The 20959-nt window shown below is 55.0% G+C and overlaps 9 protein-coding genes across 9 annotated transcripts; all 9 read right to left on the reverse strand.

Moving 5' to 3' along the window:
• Positions 1 to 781: 781 nt before the first annotated feature.
• LDBPK_091560 (DNA J-binding protein, putative) lies at positions 782 to 3226 on the reverse strand (the record flags this gene model as incomplete). The annotated part of the gene is made up of 1 exon (XM_003858785.1): positions 782 to 3226. The coding sequence occupies one exon, from the start codon at positions 3224 to 3226 to the stop codon at positions 782 to 784; it is 2445 nt and encodes an 814-aa protein (XP_003858833.1).
• Positions 3227 to 4354: 1128 nt separating this feature from the next.
• Positions 4355 to 4708, reverse strand: LDBPK_091570 (cytochrome b5-like, putative; the record flags this gene model as incomplete). The annotated part of the gene is made up of 1 exon (XM_003858786.1): positions 4355 to 4708. The coding sequence occupies one exon, from the start codon at positions 4706 to 4708 to the stop codon at positions 4355 to 4357; it is 354 nt and encodes a 117-aa protein (XP_003858834.1).
• Positions 4709 to 5931: 1223 nt separating this feature from the next.
• On the reverse strand, positions 5932 to 6351 carry LDBPK_091580 (cytochrome b5-like protein; the record flags this gene model as incomplete). The annotated part of the gene is made up of 1 exon (XM_003858787.1): positions 5932 to 6351. The coding sequence occupies one exon, from the start codon at positions 6349 to 6351 to the stop codon at positions 5932 to 5934; it is 420 nt and encodes a 139-aa protein (XP_003858835.1).
• A 475-nt stretch (positions 6352 to 6826) lies between these two features.
• On the reverse strand, positions 6827 to 7192 carry LDBPK_091590 (hypothetical protein, conserved; the record flags this gene model as incomplete). Its single annotated transcript, XM_003858788.1, has 1 exon — positions 6827 to 7192. The coding sequence occupies one exon, from the start codon at positions 7190 to 7192 to the stop codon at positions 6827 to 6829; it is 366 nt and encodes a 121-aa protein (XP_003858836.1).
• Positions 7193 to 8072: 880 nt separating this feature from the next.
• Positions 8073 to 12707, reverse strand: LDBPK_091600 (hypothetical protein, conserved; the record flags this gene model as incomplete). The annotated part of the gene is made up of 1 exon (XM_003858789.1): positions 8073 to 12707. The coding sequence occupies one exon, from the start codon at positions 12705 to 12707 to the stop codon at positions 8073 to 8075; it is 4635 nt and encodes a 1544-aa protein (XP_003858837.1).
• Positions 12708 to 13624: 917 nt separating this feature from the next.
• LDBPK_091610 (hypothetical protein, conserved) lies at positions 13625 to 14641 on the reverse strand (the record flags this gene model as incomplete). The annotated part of the gene is made up of 1 exon (XM_003858790.1): positions 13625 to 14641. One exon carries the CDS (start codon positions 14639 to 14641, stop codon positions 13625 to 13627), a length of 1017 nt encoding a protein of 338 aa, XP_003858838.1.
• A 496-nt stretch (positions 14642 to 15137) lies between these two features.
• On the reverse strand, positions 15138 to 15623 carry LDBPK_091620 (hypothetical protein, conserved; the record flags this gene model as incomplete). The annotated part of the gene is made up of 1 exon (XM_003858791.1): positions 15138 to 15623. One exon carries the CDS (start codon positions 15621 to 15623, stop codon positions 15138 to 15140), a length of 486 nt encoding a protein of 161 aa, XP_003858839.1.
• Positions 15624 to 16106: 483 nt separating this feature from the next.
• LDBPK_091630 (hypothetical protein, conserved) lies at positions 16107 to 17930 on the reverse strand (the record flags this gene model as incomplete). Its single annotated transcript, XM_003858792.1, has 1 exon — positions 16107 to 17930. One exon carries the CDS (start codon positions 17928 to 17930, stop codon positions 16107 to 16109), a length of 1824 nt encoding a protein of 607 aa, XP_003858840.1.
• A 642-nt stretch (positions 17931 to 18572) lies between these two features.
• On the reverse strand, positions 18573 to 19118 carry LDBPK_091640 (hypothetical protein, conserved; the record flags this gene model as incomplete). Its single annotated transcript, XM_003858793.1, has 1 exon — positions 18573 to 19118. The coding sequence occupies one exon, from the start codon at positions 19116 to 19118 to the stop codon at positions 18573 to 18575; it is 546 nt and encodes a 181-aa protein (XP_003858841.1).
• Between the last annotated feature and the right edge of the window lie 1841 nt (positions 19119 to 20959).

Raw genomic sequence — 20959 nt, forward strand, 5'->3', positions numbered from 1 at the left:
CAAAACCGTCAGAGTGGAGTGAAGGGAGGGAGGAGGAGGCAGAAAACGATAGGTCCCCCATCACGGGCACCTCCAAAGCACCTGCTGCACGGGATAATACCCTCCCTCGTTCCTCTCCCATAATCCACAGACATCCATGAAGAAATACACTGCTATGAGAACGCTTTCCGAATCCTCAGACCGCGCACCACATCTATGTAGAGAGATAACGCTTTTCAGCATGACGTTCTTCCACGAACAAGTCAACAAGTATGCGCATACACACAACAGCAGTTTTCCTACCTCTGCTTCACTGCGGCTATGTCCAGGAGCCCGGATAACGAATACTGTTTCCTGTTGTGCAGCCCACACTGCGATGTCACTGCATACACTTCAGGCAAGGTCCAGGATGAGGCTCGACAACGCCGCATCGCAGCAAACGAAGAAAAAGGCAGTGTGTGGATGCGTGGATCAGTTGAATCGTCGACCCGATTCGTAGGGGACTGGTGCGAACATCATCATGACCGCACGTGTCTCTTTGGCACGACGCCAGCCCAGACATTTCCGCCGACACCAAGAGCCCGCAGATGTACCTGAAGGCACGCCGGAGGCTGCATGGCTTTCCCAGAAAGAGTGGGCACGGGACCCTGATACCACACTGAGGTGGCCGGCATCATCGGGGTCTATGCAGCGTAAGGCGAGCGCGTACAGCTCAGATATAGCTTCGGGGAGAATATGCACACAAACGTATTTCCTGCGACTGCGAGGCCATTCCGCGCATCGGAGAACAAACGTTCTGCATTCAGCGGGGCGGAGCGGGAGCCACGACGTGAACGGTCGTGTTCAGCGGCGAGCCTTGCAGCTTGTAACGCGCACAGCACACCGTGGGGATAAGAGACTCCAGTTCTCCTTTGGTGCGCACGCGTGCCGCTTTCGTCCCGTAACTCACCCGGTGCAGCTGCTGGAAGAATAATGGTGCGACCGCGTCGTAGTCGCAGCGAACGGAACACTTGAGGGTGTAGTATTGTCGGCATTGCACGTCCGTCTCCACCACAAATACACAGCCGGAACAGAGCGCTGCAGAGCGCCTGATATACGCCGAGGCCAGCACGTCGTCTGGGATGCAGCTCAAGACATGCTGCAGCACCACAAAGTCGCACATGTCCGTAGGCAGCCTGCTATGGAAGGCAAAGCGGATCTCGATATTGTCATGCGTGACGCTGTCAGGCAGCTGCAGGTTGCGCTGCGCAGCGGCTAGGACACGATGCACAGCCGGGCTGCTCATCAAACGCTCCCACTCGCATGAACATCTCACCGTCTCCGACACCTCCAGCTTGCAGTCCACACAATCCACCTTGCTTTGCGGGTCGGGCAGCACAACGAGCACTCGCACCACTCCTTCCCTAGTTGGCAGCTCGCCACTGCGCACGTTCTTCGTTATCTCCTTTGCGTGAAGCGCAGGCGGCACCCACTTGTGTTGGGCGTAATCAACCACGCAGTCCTCAGTTTGATAGTCGAATGAGTCGTTGGTCAGCCAGTTCGCTCGCTTTTCGTGTGCGCCGGACGACATGCCGTGGCGGCGTGCCTCCTCAATGCGCTGCTTGCGCTCCATTCTGCGCTTCTGCTCCTCGGGAGGCATGTCTTTGAAGTATCGCGTGCCGCCAAAGTTGAAGTCCTTCAGCTTCACGTTGAGCTTGCGAAGCGACATGGCGACGTGCGGCATGTTTAGCTCCTCCGCGCACGCCGCATTCAGGTGCACGGCGTACATGGTCCAGAAAGCCTGCTCTTCCTTTGGCAGAGCCGCCTCCTTGCCCAGAAGGCCGAGCATAACTTGCTTCCCCACCTCGCAGAGGTCGAAAAAAGCCGAGTTCATCTCGGACTGGTTCTTCCACAAAAAGTCTTTGCGCTCGGGGTTGAGGGCCAGCATGTGCGTCCATTCCCTGCCTACCAGCTCCAACCACTTGCCGCGTGCCTGCTTCCACATGTCCAGCAGCTGCGCGCTGATGAAGTGGGAGAGGAACTCGCTGTTGAGGTACTTCTTCTTTTCTACTGCCGTGGACACCATAAGATTCGTCTCGCTGAACCCACCCAGACGCGAGAGCGGCCTGGACGCGCTGTCACTGTTGGCCTTCAGCTTCTCCTCCTCTCCACGCAGTGGGATGCCGTCAGAGGTTGACAGCGGTTCCCCAAACATAACCTCAGCCAGCCGACTCCCATCCGCCGTCATGGCGTCGTGAACGCATTGTGCCTCCGATGCACAGTGCTGCAGGCAATGCGCCACCATCGGTACCCAAAACGGCGAGAGAAAGATAGGGTACACAGGGGATGGACGGTTCAGGTTTGTGCCATTCTCCTTCACCCTCACGTTGCTCACCACTGGAGTGAAGCTGGTGTCCTGCTTGGACTTCTCCAACCGGCGCCGGTACTCGGCGTAGCTTGCTGGCTCACCGAGGGCGGCCCGGTAGTAGAATACGCAGGTAAGTCGCTTCCAGTCCTCCCCTGAGAACGACAGCTCCACCTCCGTGTTTGAGTGGAAGTGGTGCGAGTCGAATATCATCACATCGCGCGGCTGCATGAGCACGTTAATGCCGAAGTCGTCGAAAGCAAGGGCCAGCCCTTTGAACTGCCCGTCAAGGCAAGCAATGCAGCTGTAGCCACCGTCAAAATCGCCGACGTCGGTATGAGAGGCTGTGCGGAAGCGGGAGTTGATGGTAAGCGTGGAGAACGGGGTTCCGTGAATACGCACAACATCCGGAATGGCGTCGTTTTGTGCTTTCCACCGCTCCGGCGCGACATGCCTGTAGAGCTCGCTGACGTAATCGACGACAGGGAAGACCGCCGGCCACGCTGCCTCGTGTTCATATGTGAAGGACGTTTTGCGTGACTTCAGCTCCACCGGTGAGCCCCGGTAGTCGAAGTAGCCAGCAATACCGCTCAAGGGCGACTCTCCGCCAAACATCATGCTCCGAAGCGAGGTGCGCACGGCAGCGGATGCGAGCAGCTCCGACGCCATGGATGCCGCGTACTTTGGTAGGGCTTCTCGCAGCACAACACCAATGATTTGCCCGCGACCATCTTTGATGGTACCGCTATCGTAAAAGTCGATCGCAGAGTGCACGTTGTCGTAAAAGGGGTGTGACTTGACGGCTTCCGCGTAGCTCTCTGCCACTTCCTCCGGCGTCCGTGTCTCCCTGGCGGTCGGAAAGTCAAAGATGTCTAGTTTGACCTTCTTTGGGTCAGGCTCCATGGCTAATCAGTCGCCGAGAATCCGGCGCCAATTGCACAAAACTCGAAGCCGTGGCGCACGTGTGTTTTCGAGCTGCAGAGCAGCGCCATCTTAGCAGAGTTTAGCGCAGTAAAGAGAAGGGGAAGCGATTACTGCGAGCAGCAATGGCGACACAGTTGAGAAGGTCTGGAAGGTATGAGAGGTCAGCAAGCAGACAGCTCAACGTCTGAAAGACAAGCGCGCAGAGACTTCCCGAAATGCGACTGGCAGCACACCTAAAAGAGAAGAGCATACAACACAACCGAAAGCGGACGTGGGCGAAAAAATAACGAAAGGCAGACAGAGATAGAGAGAAAACTGGGGCATCGCAGAGACGGACAGAACCGCCACAAGCATATAGCTCAAGGACAGAGAGGCGTCTCAATACGCAATGCTTCACACGCATGCGTGCGCCAAGGCTTCACTAGCTACTCGGAGGTAGTTGCACCGCACACCCATACATCCACAAAAGAACGAAAAAGATCGTGCGCCCCCCCCCCCTCCCAGCGTCTGGTAAAGCTTTCACCCGCGATTGCGTCATGTGCTCTCAATGAATGCTGCGCGACGAAAGCAATCGGAATCACGGAAAGCGAGACGAGGAGCCAGAAAGGGGCACAACCGGTGCGATCCGCAAGACTTGGCTCAGGTTTAAGGGCCAATGTGCACACACGCCCATCTGTTACAGACAGGAACATAGCAACCCAGCCCCTTCCTTGTCGAAGACCGTTGCCATTCCTGTTTTCATCAGTTTCTTCGTTGACGCGTCTGTGCAGGCGCCACTGAAAACGTATGCACGCATGAGCAGTCCCACAAAAACGCCCACGGTTTCCACTGCTGTGCGCTTCTCGTGTCTTTCGTCCACCGTTGCGGTTTTCGTTTTCTTTTTGGAGCATATCTCACGGAACCGCGCGCGGAGAGATGGGTGTGAAGTGGATCGGAAAGGGAGGTGGAGTGTACATGGCGTCGCCTTCACATTAAGCGAAAGCAAGAACGAGAGGCGAACAATGCAGAAAAGAACCACTTGTCTGAAAACTGCGCATGCCCACTTTTACTCGGATTCATGCCTCTTTCTTCCGACAACACATTGCCCTGCACGCGCCACTGACCCCTTCAAGGACGAAAGATAAAGAACGAGCAAATGGCAACGAGCGCCAGTACCACCGCGATGCCGAAGTAGTTGTTCGCTGCCTTAATGGAGGCCTGCTGAACCTTTTCCGCATCGTCTGGGTGCACGTCACCGATGTAGTACTGTGCGAGCTCCTCCACGGCGCTCTCTGAGTGGCCAACAGCGTTGAAGTCGCTCGTGCCATCCTTGCCCGCAACGCTGAGAAGCGTGTCGACACCTCCCGGGTGTTGATCCACAAACTTTGTGATGTCATACACCTTTAAATCCTTGATGAACCACAGGTCATTTTCCGTGATGTGCTTCTCCACCTCACTCAAGTGAATGTAATTGGAGGTCATTGTCACAAAAGACCGGTCGGAGGAAGGGCCGAATCCTGCACGCGTCAAAGGCAGAGTTCTTTGTGTAAGTTATAAGGTTCGCTTGGCAAAACAAGAGCGGAACGGGCAAGCGAAAAGGAACGAAGACCTAGACAGTATGCAAGATTGATGAAAGACAGATATTATGATAATTTCAGATGCAGCTGTGTAAAGGGAACGCATAATAAAACGCCGCCGAAAATTGAGGAGATACGGAGAACACACCGCTCTCAGATGCGCAGATAAGGGCGTACGTTGCACGTACAACAACACAGGGAAAGCGCGTACACAAACATCCACGATTACAGAAAGGTAGGAGGTTAGAAGCAGTGTAGGATGTGGTCAGCCATCGATCATAACGACGAGAACATTGGGAGAGAAAACGAGAAAGAACAACAGCGTCAGTGCCTCACACAGCACTCCCAGTACGCTTACCTACGCAAAGCGCCTCACCACCGCGCTACTTCGTGGTCCCGGAACCGCCACGCGCAGGAAGAGAGGCAGCGGCTCCACATTTGAGCCGCCATAACGATCACGAGAAAACTTCGTTGACCAGTGACCGCTGCGGCGAGCAAACTTACGTTCCCTCTCCTAGTTTTGCTTCCACGCCCTCTCGGACACAGACGGTCTGCGCACTGGGGCTGTCTTTCGCGTGTCTCCGAAGCGAGACGATATCCATCGGCTCTATTGAGGGCCTTTGAGGTCGCATCAGAGAAAGAGAGTAACTCCACGTCCACTTTCCGTATTGGCAGCTTTTGATGTTTTTCTTTCATGAGGACGTCGCGTGCACTGCGCACAACGCCTGCTTGGTGCCCTTCCGCTCTTCTCCGCTAAGGGCTTCTGCGGTGCGCCGCACAAAACACATTGTGGTGTTTCTGAAAGTGGTGCTAAGGAGCGTCTCAGAGGAAGGACAAGCGGGGAGGTGGAGGGGATCAGATGAACGCGGGCCGCGTGAGTAGATCCACACGGAGAGCAAACAAAACGAAACAAAGAAAAATCTCAGCAGGACAAACCACACATGCAAACGCCTCCGGTGCTTTCGGACTTGGCCGCCAAGACTACGATTTCCAAAGAAGAATGGCGGCGTCGCCACGAGGACAACAACCGAATTAGAGAAGATAAAACAGGGTTTAACTGCAAAAGAGTGGGCTGTGCTTCGCGTGACGATGAAAGCATGCTTCACAGCGACCACTGTGACGATGGGTTCAACTGCACGCCAACGCAGTTGGCTCTCCTTTCGCTAAACGTTCTACGAGTGTTTCCTCCACTGTATTACAGCAGAGTCCGAATGACACAGCAGAAGCAGATGCCGATAAGGATAAAGACGACGACGATCCCGGCGACGCTGCATTGTGTCCCTGTAAAGACTCCTTCAGCTGCCACACATCATCAGGGTGGAAATTGCCGATACAGTGCTTCTCCATCTCCTTGGCGGAGTCAGAGTCGCCGACGGACTTGAAGCCGTTGGACGCATCTCTGCCGGCGACTGTGAGGAGGATTCTGGGGCCGACAGGATGCCCCTCGGCAAACGACGTGACGTTGTACACGTGACAGTCCACGATGAACCACAGATCGTCCAACTTGTGCTTCTCAATGTAAACAAAGCGGAAGCACTTGGTAGACATGATGCAAGGCTGTTATGTTGGCTGGATGGTCTTCTACGTGTCTTGCGGCTTGGAGCAATGCAGAGAGGCGAGAAGAAAGAGGATTTGGAAGAGTTAAACCAGTTCATCGAGACACTAACGGTGAGTAGGGTACACCGTGGCGCACTACAGCTGCTGTCCTTGACTTCCCGATGTAGCAGACGGCTGGAGACGGAAGCCACCTGGCCACCAAGCCGCTTTGCTAGAGCGGTATCCACATGACCCGCGCACTTTCAAGGTACTCCAATAATGGAGATCCAGGCCGCCCCGACTGCCTTTGCTTTCCTCACTGGAATTTGTAATACACTTGCTCCGTTGCTGATGTCATCTTTCGTCAAGTCTCCCTGAGCCAAATAAGAGGAGGAGGGAGAGCACGAAACTCCCTCACGCACCTCTGAAGATTTCTCCAAGAGGCACCAACCAACGAACCTGTCACTACACTGATGATTAATGCTTGTTACCTATTGCGGGCTCGAATAGCCTGCAGAATCGTCCGGAACCCGACAAAGCCCACGCAGTGGGTGGTGGCACGACTCCTCAACAGATCTTCCTTGTACCCTTGGTACGGCAGCGGCTTAGGTAAGCCTGCCTCTTCGTGAAGCCGGCACTCCACTGCGTACAGATCAGGATTCATGCGGCCATTTAGTACATCCTTCGGTACAAGCTCACTAATTCCCGAGGCCTGGCGCTTCGCGTCGCGCTCCTTCTTCTGCTTCCGAAAGACGCGCATCTCCACCTTCGACAAATTCGAGTTCAGATCATTAATGCACGCCTTCATTCGACGCTCACGAATGCTTTTTCGAGCACGCCGCACAAGCTTCATGGCTACAGCGTTGGCGACACACGCGATGATAAGAAAAGCGGAAAGGTCGAGAAGACACCGTACCCGATGAAGCAGACTAAGGGAACCGGGTAGGAGTTGCACGTTACTGGTGCCGCGAAAGTGTCTGTGCTGAGTGGGGTAGTCGTTCACGGACGAGTACGCACGTGTGTATACAACACGAAACAAACAAAAAACGATGGATTTGGCGAGGGAATGAAGTGCATTACGAAGGTGGCATTTCAGGCGTGACAGAGTATTGACTACATTCAAACGTGTGCAGCAGCATACGCGTCCGTACCGGAATGCGCGCCAAGTCGCCCTGTGAACGCGCAGCCGCCGCTTTGAGAAAAAGCAGAAACGAAAAATAACAGCGATAAGCTCATCTGAGAACGCGCGAAGCTGTAATTAACACTATCGCTGCAGTCTGCCTCTCCTTCTTTTCGTTCTTTCAAGAATGAAACATCGTGGAGAATCATCATGAAACACCTCTCTGTGGTGAGGGAGTTCTGTACATGGCTGAAGCGAAAACAAAGTAAGAAACCGCAGCACCGCACCAGTAAGACAAGGAGAAGCGACTGATACTTGCAAAAGGCAATCCTCACTCAATCGCAGGGCTACTTCTCTACTGGTCTCGGTAGAGAAACGACAGCCGATACACACGTACACACATGCGTAGACGCATACGCGCGTGCCTGCGCCAAGGAAAGAGAAACACGCCAAAGCAAAGCGACTGTACCACACTTTACATAACGCTGACACGCTCCTCGTTGGGCGGAGAATCGTGAAGTGCACGGCAGCCTCAGCAAGAAAAAAAGAAACTCAAAGCAGAGAGGAACGACTGAGCAATGCATCAGCATCCCACGAACCTTCCCTGCGGGCCTCAGTTCTGCTTTGGCGACTTCGACACGCGGGTTCGCACGAAGCGAACGTACGGTTTCGGCACAGGAAACGCGTCGAACTGCTTGCACAGCTGCCGGTAGCGGCGCGCACTACATGCAATCTTGGCATCGTACAGGTGCTCGATGTAGTCAACTTCCAGCCGTGAGGTTCCAAAGAGCGGTCGCTGGCGGAACTGCCACGTCAGACTGCGCAAGGAGAGCGCGTTGAGCCACTGACTAAGGAGAAGCCTGTCCCCTGCGTCGGACGCCTTGAACTGCACCTCCACACCACCGGCAGTCACTCGGACCTCAAATGCCAAAGTGCACGCGGAAGGGCGGCACTTCTCCAGCGCATCCGTAACATCCTCAACTTGAATCCCATCAATTCCTTTGTTGTGATGGGTTAAGAGAATGCAAATTGTGTTGGCAAAGACAAGATCGCTAACTGTAACACCCTCCAGGAAGTCTCGGAAGAGGGAAAACATATCGCTCTGCACCTTCGCGCTGCCAACGCCAAATGTCACTTGCGCCTTCACCTTCTGTGTTTCCCGTTCGCGACGCCGACGATCCCTCGCCTCGGCGTCCATGACAATATCGCGCACAGGCACCAACTCCGCGACAAAGGGAACATGCCGATCTAACTCGTCACGCAGCGGCCGGCAGCACTCGGGAGAGCAGTAGCGTTGCAGCTTCCCAACCACATACGACGCAAACGACTTCCAGTCCCGCTCATTCGCAGCTGTTTCAATGCCACCGGAGAGAATAGCATACTTGAAAGTGGCCGATACCTTCGGCAGCTGTCCATTAAAAGCTTTTACGAGGATCAGTGACAGGAGCTCTCGTTGCTGCGGCCGGTAAGGCACCCGGAACGTGTTTCCGGTACTGCTGGCGAGGCACGCCATGCCACACGAGTACGGCGTCACCGGCTGGAGGTCGACCGCGACGACGCATTGCAGGCCTAGTGGTGGGGCCTGTCGGTGCAGCGCAGCCCCGATGACATCCTCCACATCCACCACGGTCGTGGCGAAGGGCTCAATCATGTGCGACTCGCACGGGTAGACGTAGCTCTGTGCGCCGCCTTCAGGCCCCTTCGCTTTGTAGCGCTCCTCGTACTCCCGTGTGACGGCGACTGCACATCGCAGCTCACGCGACAGCAGCTGGTTCATCGTTTCCCACTCGCCAACAAGGTTGTCCCGCGCACACGACTCCTCCTGCTCCATTTGCTGGCAGTGAGAGCGTAGTGCACTTTCAAATTCACGCTGCTCAAGCTCGACCTCCTCCGCCGTCTTCTTCTTCGGCCGAGCAGTCGCAGAAGCCTTCTTCGCTTTTTTCTTCGGCTTCTTGGCTGGCACCCTGGCCTTCTCCTCCTCCATTTGCGCCATTAGCTGACGGAACGCGCCGCTTTCGCCGCTTTCCAAGGTTGCCCGCTGCGCCTGCTCCTCGATGTACACTGCCAACGACTCTAACCCAAAGACCGGTGGCTGACGAAGGCCCAGTGCACCACCGTAGCCGCTAACGTAGATGAAGTTGGACTTCGTCGTATCTGTCTGCGAGACGGCACGTAGCATCGTTGCCATGTCGGGGTCCTCCAGCGTCGTCACCTCGTAGCCTTGCTGTCGGAGCGCCTCCTCGAGCGGTCTTGTGTCGCCGTCGATGGCCGGCACGCCGGGACACCGCGGATGATGCAACGTTATGAGCAGCGCGCATAGCGACCCCTTCGTCTTGACGGCCGCATTCACACGAAGCGTGCGGATTTCCTCCACCTTTCGGTCGTTCAAGCTGCGCTGCTCGCTTCGCCGCGCGGCCTCGCGCTTCCCTAGGCAGCCACGCCAGTTTCGCTGAATCAACAGAGCAGCGTTCTCGCGCACGCCGTCAAACAGCTTCTTGTTGAAGAGAGAGACAGCTGCCGCTTCGTTCGCCGACATATGCGGGCGTACGCGCTGAATCAGATGCAGCGTCGAGCCGAATTCAGCATTCAGCAGATGCGCGTGAAGCACCGCAGGCAAGAACCACGGTCGTCCGCTGTTCTGCAGGCTGCGAATGATGTCGTCGGTGAGTACGGACCTGGGCCCGGAATTCAGCGGCCCCAACTTGGCAGTAACGTACGGCTTCAACGTGTCGCTGAGGAGCACCGACTCCGCACCTTCGATCATGCGATTCAGCATGAGCTCGCGCCGGCCCCGCATTCCCTCGACCATGTACGGGTAGTGCCACCTCAGCATGTTGCAGTCGTACACCGCGTCAGCCGGCCGCTCAGGCTCGCGGATGTGAAGTACGGAAGCAAGGCAGTCACCGATGCGCACGGTGATTAGCAAGTGCCCCCGCGGCGCAGTTGCCCTCAGTACTGTGTTGATGGATTCCTCCAGCCGCGTCACACTGTCGAATGCGTGGTAGCACTCCGCAGAAAGTCCGTACCACGACCTCCACTGCGTCTCTGTGTGTTCAGGGAGAATGTGCGGTGTGCGCTCGAGCTCACGGAACTTCCCGGACAGCACGTCATACAGCGTCTCGCGCGCAATGTTCTCCTCGTCGAACGTGCACGTGAACACCACCGCCGCAACGGAAACGTCGTTGCTCTTAAAGATCCGCATGTCAGGCAAGGCGCCGTGATCGAGGTCTTGGGACTTGTCGGCGGGGCCGGGAATCCAAACCACGTCGTTGCGGCGCACGACGTTCGTCGCGGAGTTGATGAGCAGCCCGTGGTTGTGGTGATGAGAGCGGTCCTGCAGCACGTAAGCGCCGGGACCCTCGTTCATCTCCAGCGTAACGTACGGGTATCCACGCAAGGAGAGGTAGAAATGGTCGATCTGGCCTGTGAAAGGGCGTTGAATCTTCCAGTTACGTACGTTGTGTCCGCCGACCGCGATCCAGTTGTCGTAGCTCACGAACCGCGTCGGGCCCTCCCTCGACACGAAGAGCAGATCCTGCAGCACATCATCCACCTTGACACTGAACTTGTTTGCTTCACTGTCAATGCACCGCCACACGAGCTTGTGCCACTCGCCATCCATCAAGTTCTGCCGCTCGGTGCCGCGGAGTAGCGCAGAGCAGCAGGCACCGAACGCGTCCACAACATAGAAGGTCGTGTGAAGCTCGTGGTAGCGTAGCCGCTCCTTTGTGATGACTGGTTCCGAGTTCAGCACGATACCGAACTCTTGCATTTGGAAGTTGCTATCCGTCACACCCAAGAGCGTCATCATCCGCGACGAGACATCCGTGCGGAAGCACAACTCGATTCGCCAGTTGTGCATGAGAGGGCCGAAAAGCGGCAGCGTTCCGACGTTCATGACTAGGTTGCCGTCAAACGACGGAGCGCTGCGCGGTGACGGCTCCTCCACAGCGCGCAGGTTCAACAGTGTCTCGTGATGGTCAGCAGGAATCGTGCGCGTCACTTCCTGCAGCGTCCCGTTCTCGACGGCAAAGAGCGGCCACCGGACAATGGGGTGCGAAGGAAAGACGCCTGACCAGAACCGCAGCTCCGCAATGGCACCACGAAACACCAAGGCTGGCGCGTTCACCTCGTCAAGGTAGCCGCCCACAAAGAGGCGATGCGACCATGGGTTGAAGGCGATGGGGTGCTCTTGCTGAATGAGCTGAATGTCAATGAACCGCCCGTCCACCTCGCACGACAACTGTCCCTCCTCTAAACTGTGAACGCGCAACATCAAGTGGTGGAAATTCGTGCCGTCGGTAAGGCCTGCTTTCGCCACAGATGCCACCGCCTCCAGTACTCGGTTGGCGGAGTCGCGAATGATGACTCGGACCGAGTCTGGCATGTCCTCGTACCAGTTGAGGCTCAACTGAAACAACTGGCCGACGTCCTCGCGCTGGCCTTCCATGATCTGTATCAGCACTCGTTTGCCGTCTACTGGCTTCAAGTCCGTGCGAAGCCAAAAATCGAGCGCCAACTCGCGAACCACCTCGTCGAAGTTGGGAATTCCGGGCAGCGCCATCACGGACGACACGCCGTCGAAGGTGTAGAGAGTGATCTTGTCGCCCCAGCCATTTCCGCGAATGGGCTCACAGTCGCCGCCCGACTCCTGCTCCCGCAGCTCTGACAGCAGCCCTGCAGTATTGCGGCGCTGCAACTGATTGAAGATGGCAGTGTGGCTACGTGCGTTCTTGGCCGCCATTAGTGAGGTAGCCATAGATGCCCGGGTAGCGCGGTTCGCCGGGGGAGACGCCGCGAACGCCTGCGGCATCAGTAAAGACGAGTCGATGTGAGGCGGCTTCAGGAGGTCATTGTGAGCGGCTGTGATGAGCCCGTAGCGGTTCACTGCAGCTGCCTGCCTGTCAGCGGGGTGCACGTAGTGGTATTCCTGTCGCAGCTTGGCGATCTTCTTACGCAGCTCCTTTGACAGCTGCACGCTGCCTCCGCCCTGCCTCGCGATGTCGCGCTCGTGCACCTTTATGCCGCGTGCCTCCGTCGCATCCACCTCGACGGCGTTCACGTTCATCTGCAGAAGTCGCTGCATTTGCTTCTCCTTCGCGATTTCATCCGCGGCAACTTGCATTCCGTACTCCGCTGACGATCGGACTGCCTGAAGAAAGGCGACCAGGATGGGCTCGAGATGCGCCTCGACGTGGACGCCTCGGTGGACAAGAGTGATGTTCTCTCTTCGCTGAACACACTGCATGATGTCCTCAAACACCCACTGCAGTGCCGTCGCCTCTTGCTCATCGCCTCCGTCCACAATGCCATCCAAGGGGGTAGCAAAGAAGCGGGGCGTTAGAGGGTACTGGGCCACTCGAAGCTGCGACTCGATTTCCTCTGCGGAAGGCTGCGCTCCCTTTCGAGCCTCGTAGATAACGGCGATGCGATTCTCAAAGGTCGACCACGTGTAAGGCTCCTCATCCTTTGCCTCCGCCCTCCGGTCTCCCTTGCCTCCGTCCTTGCGAGCCGGCTTTTCAACACAAAAAAAAAGAACCATAGCCTGCCTGTCGCAGTTTCGTGACCAAAGAGGGATGACAGAGCCCAAAGGGAGGAAGATAAGGTTGCTTGTCAGCGTGAAGAAGCTGAAAGCACCAAGATGACGGAGTGAGCACGGCTCGAAGCCAGGACGCACACATGCGCCGCACGAAGCAAGAGGTCGCTTCTCGTGTTTTGCGCCACCCAGGAATATATGCGGAAGAACGCTCCTAACGGCTTCGAAGAGCATTGTGTTCAAGCGTGTGTGTGTGTGTGTGTGTTTCCACAAAGCACAAGCCAAGGAAGAAGATGGCAAAGGCCAAGGAGCGGAAAACGAGAGTAACGCAAGGAGTTGGATCGACACACAGGACTTTCCTAGCATGAAGTCCGCAGCAGCAAACATGATGGAGAGCAGAGGGAGAACCCACTATTTATGGTTCAGCGCCGACGGTGCGGCTGCCGCGTTCAGCTTCGGCACACAAAATCTATCTCTGCTATTCTGCTGCCCTTTCCCCCGTGCGTTACTTGCATGATGATATAGAGGGCCAAACTAGCTTGAGCTCATCACCTAGTGGCAGAAGGAGAAGAAACAGACGCTAAGGGCAGCCCATCTGTCGTTTACATGGAGAAACAAGCAAAGCAGATTTACATCTTTTTCTTACCCTTCTTCTTCTTCCCTGCTTGGGACCTAGTGGCGCTAATCACAACGATTTGCTTGTAAACGACAGGGTCGGTGCGCTCGCTAACCCGAAGCGTAGTTACATGCCTGCTTGCCTGCAGCGACTTGAGTAGGCACTCGGTGGCACTGGGTGTGATGGTGCACATATTCAAGTCCACCACGCGTAGAGCTGTGCCGCACTCCATGGCTTCGCACAGTGCTAGCACGGCGTTCACGTCGCCTGTAAACGCCGTGTCAGCCAGGTCGACGTCCTCCAGCTTCGAGCTTACGCAGATTGCCTTGGCAACCTCCTCCACCCCCTTGTCACCGATCGCATTTCCACGGAGCGACAGCACAGACACGTTGGACTCCTTCACGATTCGCGATGCAATATAGCCCGCTCCATCCGAGCTGACGCCGCAGTACTGGAGAGAGAGCGACGTCAAGGAGCTGTTCCACTGCAGAGCTGTGCAGAGCTCCCGCACCCCGGCATCCTCCAACGGGTTGAAGTCGAGGACTAGCGTTGTCACCGTTGCGTTGCTCCTTAGGTAACTGCCAAGATACCGGCAGCCCCGTGGGCCGATCGCGCAGCCTGGCAGCTCGAGGCGCTGGATGCCAAATGGGTTACGATCAGGAAGCGGCTGGTATTGACTGAGAAATTCGCACAGAATGAGAATGCCATCGTCCCCGAGTTCTGCGTGATGCAATTGAATCACACGGAGAAAGGGATAAGGTCGCAGTGCAACGCTGCAAAGCGTCTTCAAATCGCCGGGCGCAACCTCGCCATGCACAAACAAGGGAACCTGGGGTACTCCTTCCTGATCCCCATCCTTCACACGCGTCAGCTCCGCCTTCAACCGCCTCGCAAAAGGGGCAAACGGCTCCCCTAGAACGCCGCACGCTTCATGCAGACGACGCAGATCCGTGTCGACATGGAGCTCCTGCGCTACGGTGATCACCGGCGCAGAGGCCTTTGCGTCCTTTTTGCCCTGCTTCGGAGGCATACTCGTCCGTCACCTCTATTAAAGCTGGCCACCACATATGCGTGTACGCGCACGCCATAAAGGACACACGCGAACCAGAAAAAAACCAGACGGAAAAAGAAAAGCAAAGAGAGTTGATAAACCATGATCATGTCACTACGGTAAACGCGTGAAGACGCTTGCCGTGCGGCGAACGGAAAACCAGAGGTGATTGCTTTGTATTGGGGAGACAGCTGTGCGAGAGAGGTCTCTTTTTCTGCCTCCCAGAACTTTGTCCGTGCGAACAGACGTGCAGCAACTAGGCTGGTGTGCTACACGACACCAATTTTTAATGCGCATTTCGTTGCTTCAACCGACGCTACAGTACATGGCTAAAAGAAGCAAATACGCCTCGTGCAAACGGCAACACTGCCACCCAACCACGGCGAAGCCAGCCGTGCTATACATCCCTCACATAAACACATACCAACAACAAAAAATAAACACCACCACGAAGAAAACCTTCAACGCAGAAGCGCTAATCACCCATACCCTCCAGCAGCAGGCTGCGGAGCTCCAGCAGGTCGATCTGATTCTGTGCACTCGGAAGAACTGCTAGAATATCCTCTTCGGAGATCACATCCTTTTCGTCAACAGACAAATTTGTCCTGAGCTCCGCTAGAAGGCGCGGAAGCTCTGCCGGGTCCATATAGCCTGTTCCAGTGCGGTCGTATCTGCGAAGGAGAATGTCGATTGGGTCCTGTGACCCCGCTTTTTCGTCCTTTTCCGATCCGAAGGAAATCGGGTCCGCCGAACGCGACGATGCCTCTTGCGTTCCATTCTCCATCAGCTGCCCTTCCGAGTCGAAAGGTGCCGCGTAGCCGCTCAAGATGGCGAAAAAGTTAGCACTATATTTGTACAGATCAGTCGGTTTGTCGCGCATCACAGCCTTTGTGTACTGCTTCATGATCGTCCCCAGCTCCGGAGGGACGTTAATCTGATCAGCAGAGTACATGGCGTTCATTTTCGCTAAGTATATGAAAAACGAGGCCTCACGACTTGACAATTGCTCTGAAGCCCGCTCCACTAGTACAACCAGAGTAGCGAGAGGGTGCCTCAACTTCAAAGCGGAAAACTTGAATTGCACAGAGAAAAAGAGGGTGTGTAGAGTAAAAAAAGAGAAATGAGGTAGAAATGCCGATGCACCACAAACGAGCATCACATAGAAGTTGGCCAAATTGCACTACCAATTTGCACATGCGCGAGTGGTAAGCCGTTTAGAAATGCGGCGAAACCAAGAATCACTTCCCATACAAGGCATCTACTTTTATTTGTGCGTGTTTCCCTCATCGTTCACAGAAACGGAGAAATATGCAGCATCTATTGTATGCAAAAAAAAAAAGAAAAGGTGCTTTCAGAACTACGCTAACGTGCACATCGTCGTTCATCATCTCTGACCCACGCAAAAAAAAAAGCAACAGCACCTGCCACCGTACCCTCACTCGCTTCACTCAGAGAGGCGAGAAAGCGCCTTGTTTTGTTCCAGTACAATTCTATGCAGCCTTTCTTTTGCTTCTATCGATTCTTGCAGCGACTTTTCCAACTCCGCCACTCTGGATTCCAGAACTTTGTTGCTTTCAACGAGCTGCTCACACGAGACCGCAATTCTCTCATTCTCATCAATGACCGCCTTCAGTGTTGCCCGCTCATCTTCTAGCGCTTGGGCCTGCTCTCTTCTATCAGCCGCATCGTTAAGCGATAGAACTTCACGCGCGACAAGGCGCGCGTTGGACGCTTCCAGATCCTGCACTCTCGTCTTCTCTTTCGAAAACGAAGCTTGGAGTAAGGCCATGTCCGCAAGAAGTGTGTCGCACCGCTGGCGCAGCAACAAAGACTCATTGTCTTTCACAATCACCTGCTTGCTCAACTCACTCAAGCTCTGATGTAGCTCTTCAATACAGCGCTCTTTCGTCTGCAGAAGCTGAGCGAGCTCCGAGCACTTTGCTTCGAGTTCAGCTGCCTGGTGATCCCCTCTAGCTAGTCGTTGATGGTGATTCTCATTCTCGTATTCGAGTGATTGGATATCCAATGTCAGCTGTTGCTCTCGTAAATGCATCGATCTCAACTGCTCCTGTAAATATGCCACAGTCTCCTCCTTTGAGGCAAGTCCGGCGCGCACATTATCCAGCTCCCGCTCAAGGAAGCGCTGACTTTCCAAAAGCGACTCATTCTCTTGCGCAGCCTTTTGATATGCACTTAGAATTTCCTGTACCTCCATGTCTTTTGCCTTCACAGCGTATACTGCCTGTGCCTCACGCTCGCACAATTGCTGAATTTCAGCACGCAAATTCTCGTTTTCGTTTGCAAGTGTGCTTAATTGACGGTTCGAGTGGTTTTTCGTAGCCGAGAGCTGCGCTACATCCGCTTCGTACTGGCGTAGCTGCTCCTCCCAGTGATCTCTGTCCCGCTCAATTTGAGATTTCTCCACCAGCATCTTTTGCCGCTCCTCTCCCAGGAGTCTGATTTTGTCCGCCATCGCGCGTTCCGCTGCGGTTTGATCGCTGCATCGCTGCTGCAACGCACGAAGCTGCACGGACAAATTCTCGACATCGTCTACCGCGATTCGCCTCCGCTCCGCCTCGGTGCTTAGCTGGTTCTTTGTCACCTCCAGCATCGCCAAGGCGTCCCGCTGCATCGCACTTAGATCCTCCAAAGCACCACGAAGCTGATCGCACTCTCGCGTTTTCTCCTCAAAAAGAATCGCTAGGCTATGCGGTGCCTCGGCATCCTCTCCCGCAGTTGGCAATGCATCCTGTAGCGTGCACACCTGACACGATTGGGACATCCGTTCGATAGGGCTGGTTTGACTCTCGGATTCCGAGCGGTGAAGCTCACAAACTGTGCCCGTGCTTGTCCTCTCGACACGCTGCAGCTTTGCCTGCTCCGCCAACTCTGAGCTCAAGCGATCGCATTCCTGCGACAAAGTCTCAACAGTCATCTTCAGTGCCGCAATCGTGGACGATCGCTCCACATTGCTCTCCTCCAAGCTGCCCTTGACTTTGACGACTTCCTCTTTTCTGCATTTCAGCAGCGCCTGCATTTTTCGCAATTTCGCCTGCAAGTCCGCCCTTTCCATACAAGCAACGCTCTTTTCGCTGTTGGCGGCGGCCAATTGCTTTTCGAGAACCTTACACCTTTTGCTTGCGTCGCCAACCTCACTACGCGACCCACTGGGGTGTCGGAGATTTTCCAGCTCCGCGTTCTTTTGCTTGATAGTTTGCTCATATTGGCTGGTCAGCTCACGTACATCAGCGTACGACTTTGCTCGCATGGTAGAAAGCAGCTGCTCTAGGCGCTCCACTTCTCGATGAAGAAACGCAATCTGCGCCAGTAGATGCGCAACCTGTCCATCCCTTCCTGAAGTCTCCGAGGGAGAGCGCCCCACATCAACACGCGACCCGAGGTTCTCGCGCGCGCCAACGGCTGGAGTGCCACTCATTGTCAACTTCTATGCAGCAGCTCAAAAAGGAACTGATATACTCACTGCACTTATCATGAGAAAAAAATTCGAAACGGAAAAAAACAAAAGCCCTCAGAAGACAAGAGAAATGAAGAGAAACAGATAAACATATACTTGGAAGGAAAGAAGCATTTGAAGCCCTATAAAAGAAATAGGTGATTCAATAAAGTTGCACCTGCTCATTGGCTGACCACAGCGTGCGCTGCATAATTCTAGCTAGCGCGTTTTTTCTTGTAACGAAATTCTTTTAATTCATTCACTTAGAGCAGTATTCTCTTCTAGCTCAACTCTACAAATGTGCTATCATTCGGTATGTCTCAGAAAAAGAACATACTCTTCCGATCACATTGCAGAGTGCGTACCACTCCCATTTCAACGACTCCGATAAGTTACACAGACACGCGAAAAAAAAAAACACCACAGTAGGCGCGGCAGCTGCATATTCAGCAATATCTACCGCTTATAGAATTCCGACCTCTGCTTTTCAAAGAGCTCCTGCTCCAACTTTTTTATACGCTGCGAATTGTACGCGTCCGTCGCAACCACCATAAGTGGAACAGACACCATTCCGACACAGAAGCCGCCGACAAATATCAGCGATATTTTCGCGGGAATGCGGTTTCGTGGCTTCCGGAACGCGATAAACGCTGATACGCTACCAAGTATAATTCCTGCGTCTAAGCCGCGCTGCATCGGCTCGCACGACAAAAAAAAGCGCCACTGCTGTGCCAGCGCTCGCCGGCGAGCTTGGCCGATTTCCAGGCCTTCCTGCTCAATGATGTACTGCTTCAGATCCTTGACGTCGGAGTCGGGGTACATTTTGCTCGCATCACGAGGCGCCTGGATCTGCTTCATCAGCTCTACCGTCTCCGGAGACGCCACTTTGTACCGACCAGAAACAACCAAATCGCCGATGTTGGTCGACTCTGGAGGACTGTCCTCATAGTGAGGCACCGAAGCGGCCGGCATCGTTTCCACTTTGCTGCTGCTGCCTCCCATCTTTTCCGAGGCTGGTGCAAAGTCGCTTGGCCCTTGACTTGCTGCTGCGAAAATTGAAGTAAAAAGATCAAAGCAGAGGAGGATAAAAATGAAAGGGACACTTTATTGAGAGCTAGGCCGTCGTTATTCTTGCCTTTTCAAATCAAGAGCATCAATCATAATTATATTCACGCCCGGAGGAGCTACCATCGACCACCGCGCACTATCCACATGGGGAGAGAATCCACCCAAACATGAAGAAGAAAGGCAGCAGGACCTTTCTTATACACCACGTATTCCAAGCAAAGGGTCACCAAAAGGGGCCCACTTCAAACACAGCTCCCCTGCACCACGAAATAAATACCTGCCTAGCTTTCAAGCACAGTGCAGCCCTACCAGGTGCAAGTCAAACGCTAAAACGCAACGAAGAGAATACGTTAACGAAAATCGAAGTACTTTCGGTGTTAGTAAGCACCGTGCACACGCCAGGTTACAAGTTCAATGTTGCTATTCTTATCCGTTCCCGACCATGAAGGTGACACAGCGGGGGGGGGTCAGCACACACACACGGCACGTCAACACCCACCTCTAAATTACAGTAAGCGCGCTGCAAATCAGCGGGGCTGTTCGCGTGCACACACGCCCTTGATGCGTTACCTGCAGAGGCGGGTGTGCGAGCACATGCTCTTATTAGGCGCTAACCTTCGCCCACAAAACTCTGGGGCAAGAGTGGTCGTACGCTTCGCGGGCTACAGCTGACATACGCCTCCGTTTGCCCTTCCCATGGTGCCAGCATTCCGCTGTGCGGCGCTCCGGGTTGCGCCGCGATGTGTAGCCATGGTGTCTGGAACAAAATTTCTATGCCCTCTGCGTCCTTCCGATGGGCTTTGCAGCCTACTCCGGCGTCGTTCCCGTGGCAAAAGCGCTACATGATACACTCGTATTTCGAGCTCGCCGCAGTAACCACCACTGCCGCAAGCAACCGTTGTCGGCGGGTGCGTGCCCTGCCGTGGTGGCTTCCAAGGTTATGGCGTTTGTGGCCTTCTACCTTTAAGCCGCTATCGCCGAGAAAAAGGGTTTTAAGGACGAGCTGTTGTGCGCGTAGGGGCGGCCAGCATGTTCACATCACGCAGCGTGATCAGGGCAAGGTTGCTGTCGAGGGACAAAGGGCTGCGGCAAGCGAACGCGCACAGTGCTCCGATACTGGGAAACTGCATGCCCAATGGTCGGGGGCGAACATCACAAACAAAACACCTCTCTCAAAAGTATCCCTCACAACCCTTTGACCTCACACGCCCCGTGCGAACAGGGTGTCTGCATTAACGTTGCTGAGAACATATCGTGCTTCTCGGCTGTCATCGTGCGTCCTTGTTTACGATGATGTGGTGCCTCGGTTCGGCGTTACTCTGGTTTTCTCTCTTCGACCGGCCAGTGTGGGGCTGATACAATTTTGTGCGCTTGACGGGTGGCGGCTACACAAGCAGCGCTAGCCCCAAATGTGGAAGTACCCGGTAAATGGCCATAAGGACGCGAAAAAACGCATGCCCGATTTGCCGCCAAAGCATCAGCGCCACAAACGGCGCCAGGACAGATATGCCTCAAGATCATCGGTGCAAGCCGGCTTTCATTAACGCGCGCGAAACTGCAGATGCACAACCCAGCTGCTCTCTGCGCTGCTGCGGTGCGGCGTGCAGTCGACTCTGCTATGCCATCCTGGGGTGCAAGGGGCCCATATATATTCCCGGAGCAGGGCCCGAGAAAACGAGTGTACATCTACGCTTACTTGTCGCGGTATTCGTACCGGTCGGTGTGTGCTGCTGAGCGAGTGAAGCGGTTAGGGTTAGGGTTAGGGTTAGGGTTAG

The sequence above is a fragment of the Leishmania donovani genome, chromosome 9 (assembly GCF_000227135.1).
Source record: "Leishmania donovani BPK282A1 complete genome, chromosome 9".
NCBI lineage: Eukaryota > Euglenozoa > Kinetoplastea > Trypanosomatida > Trypanosomatidae > Leishmania > Leishmania donovani.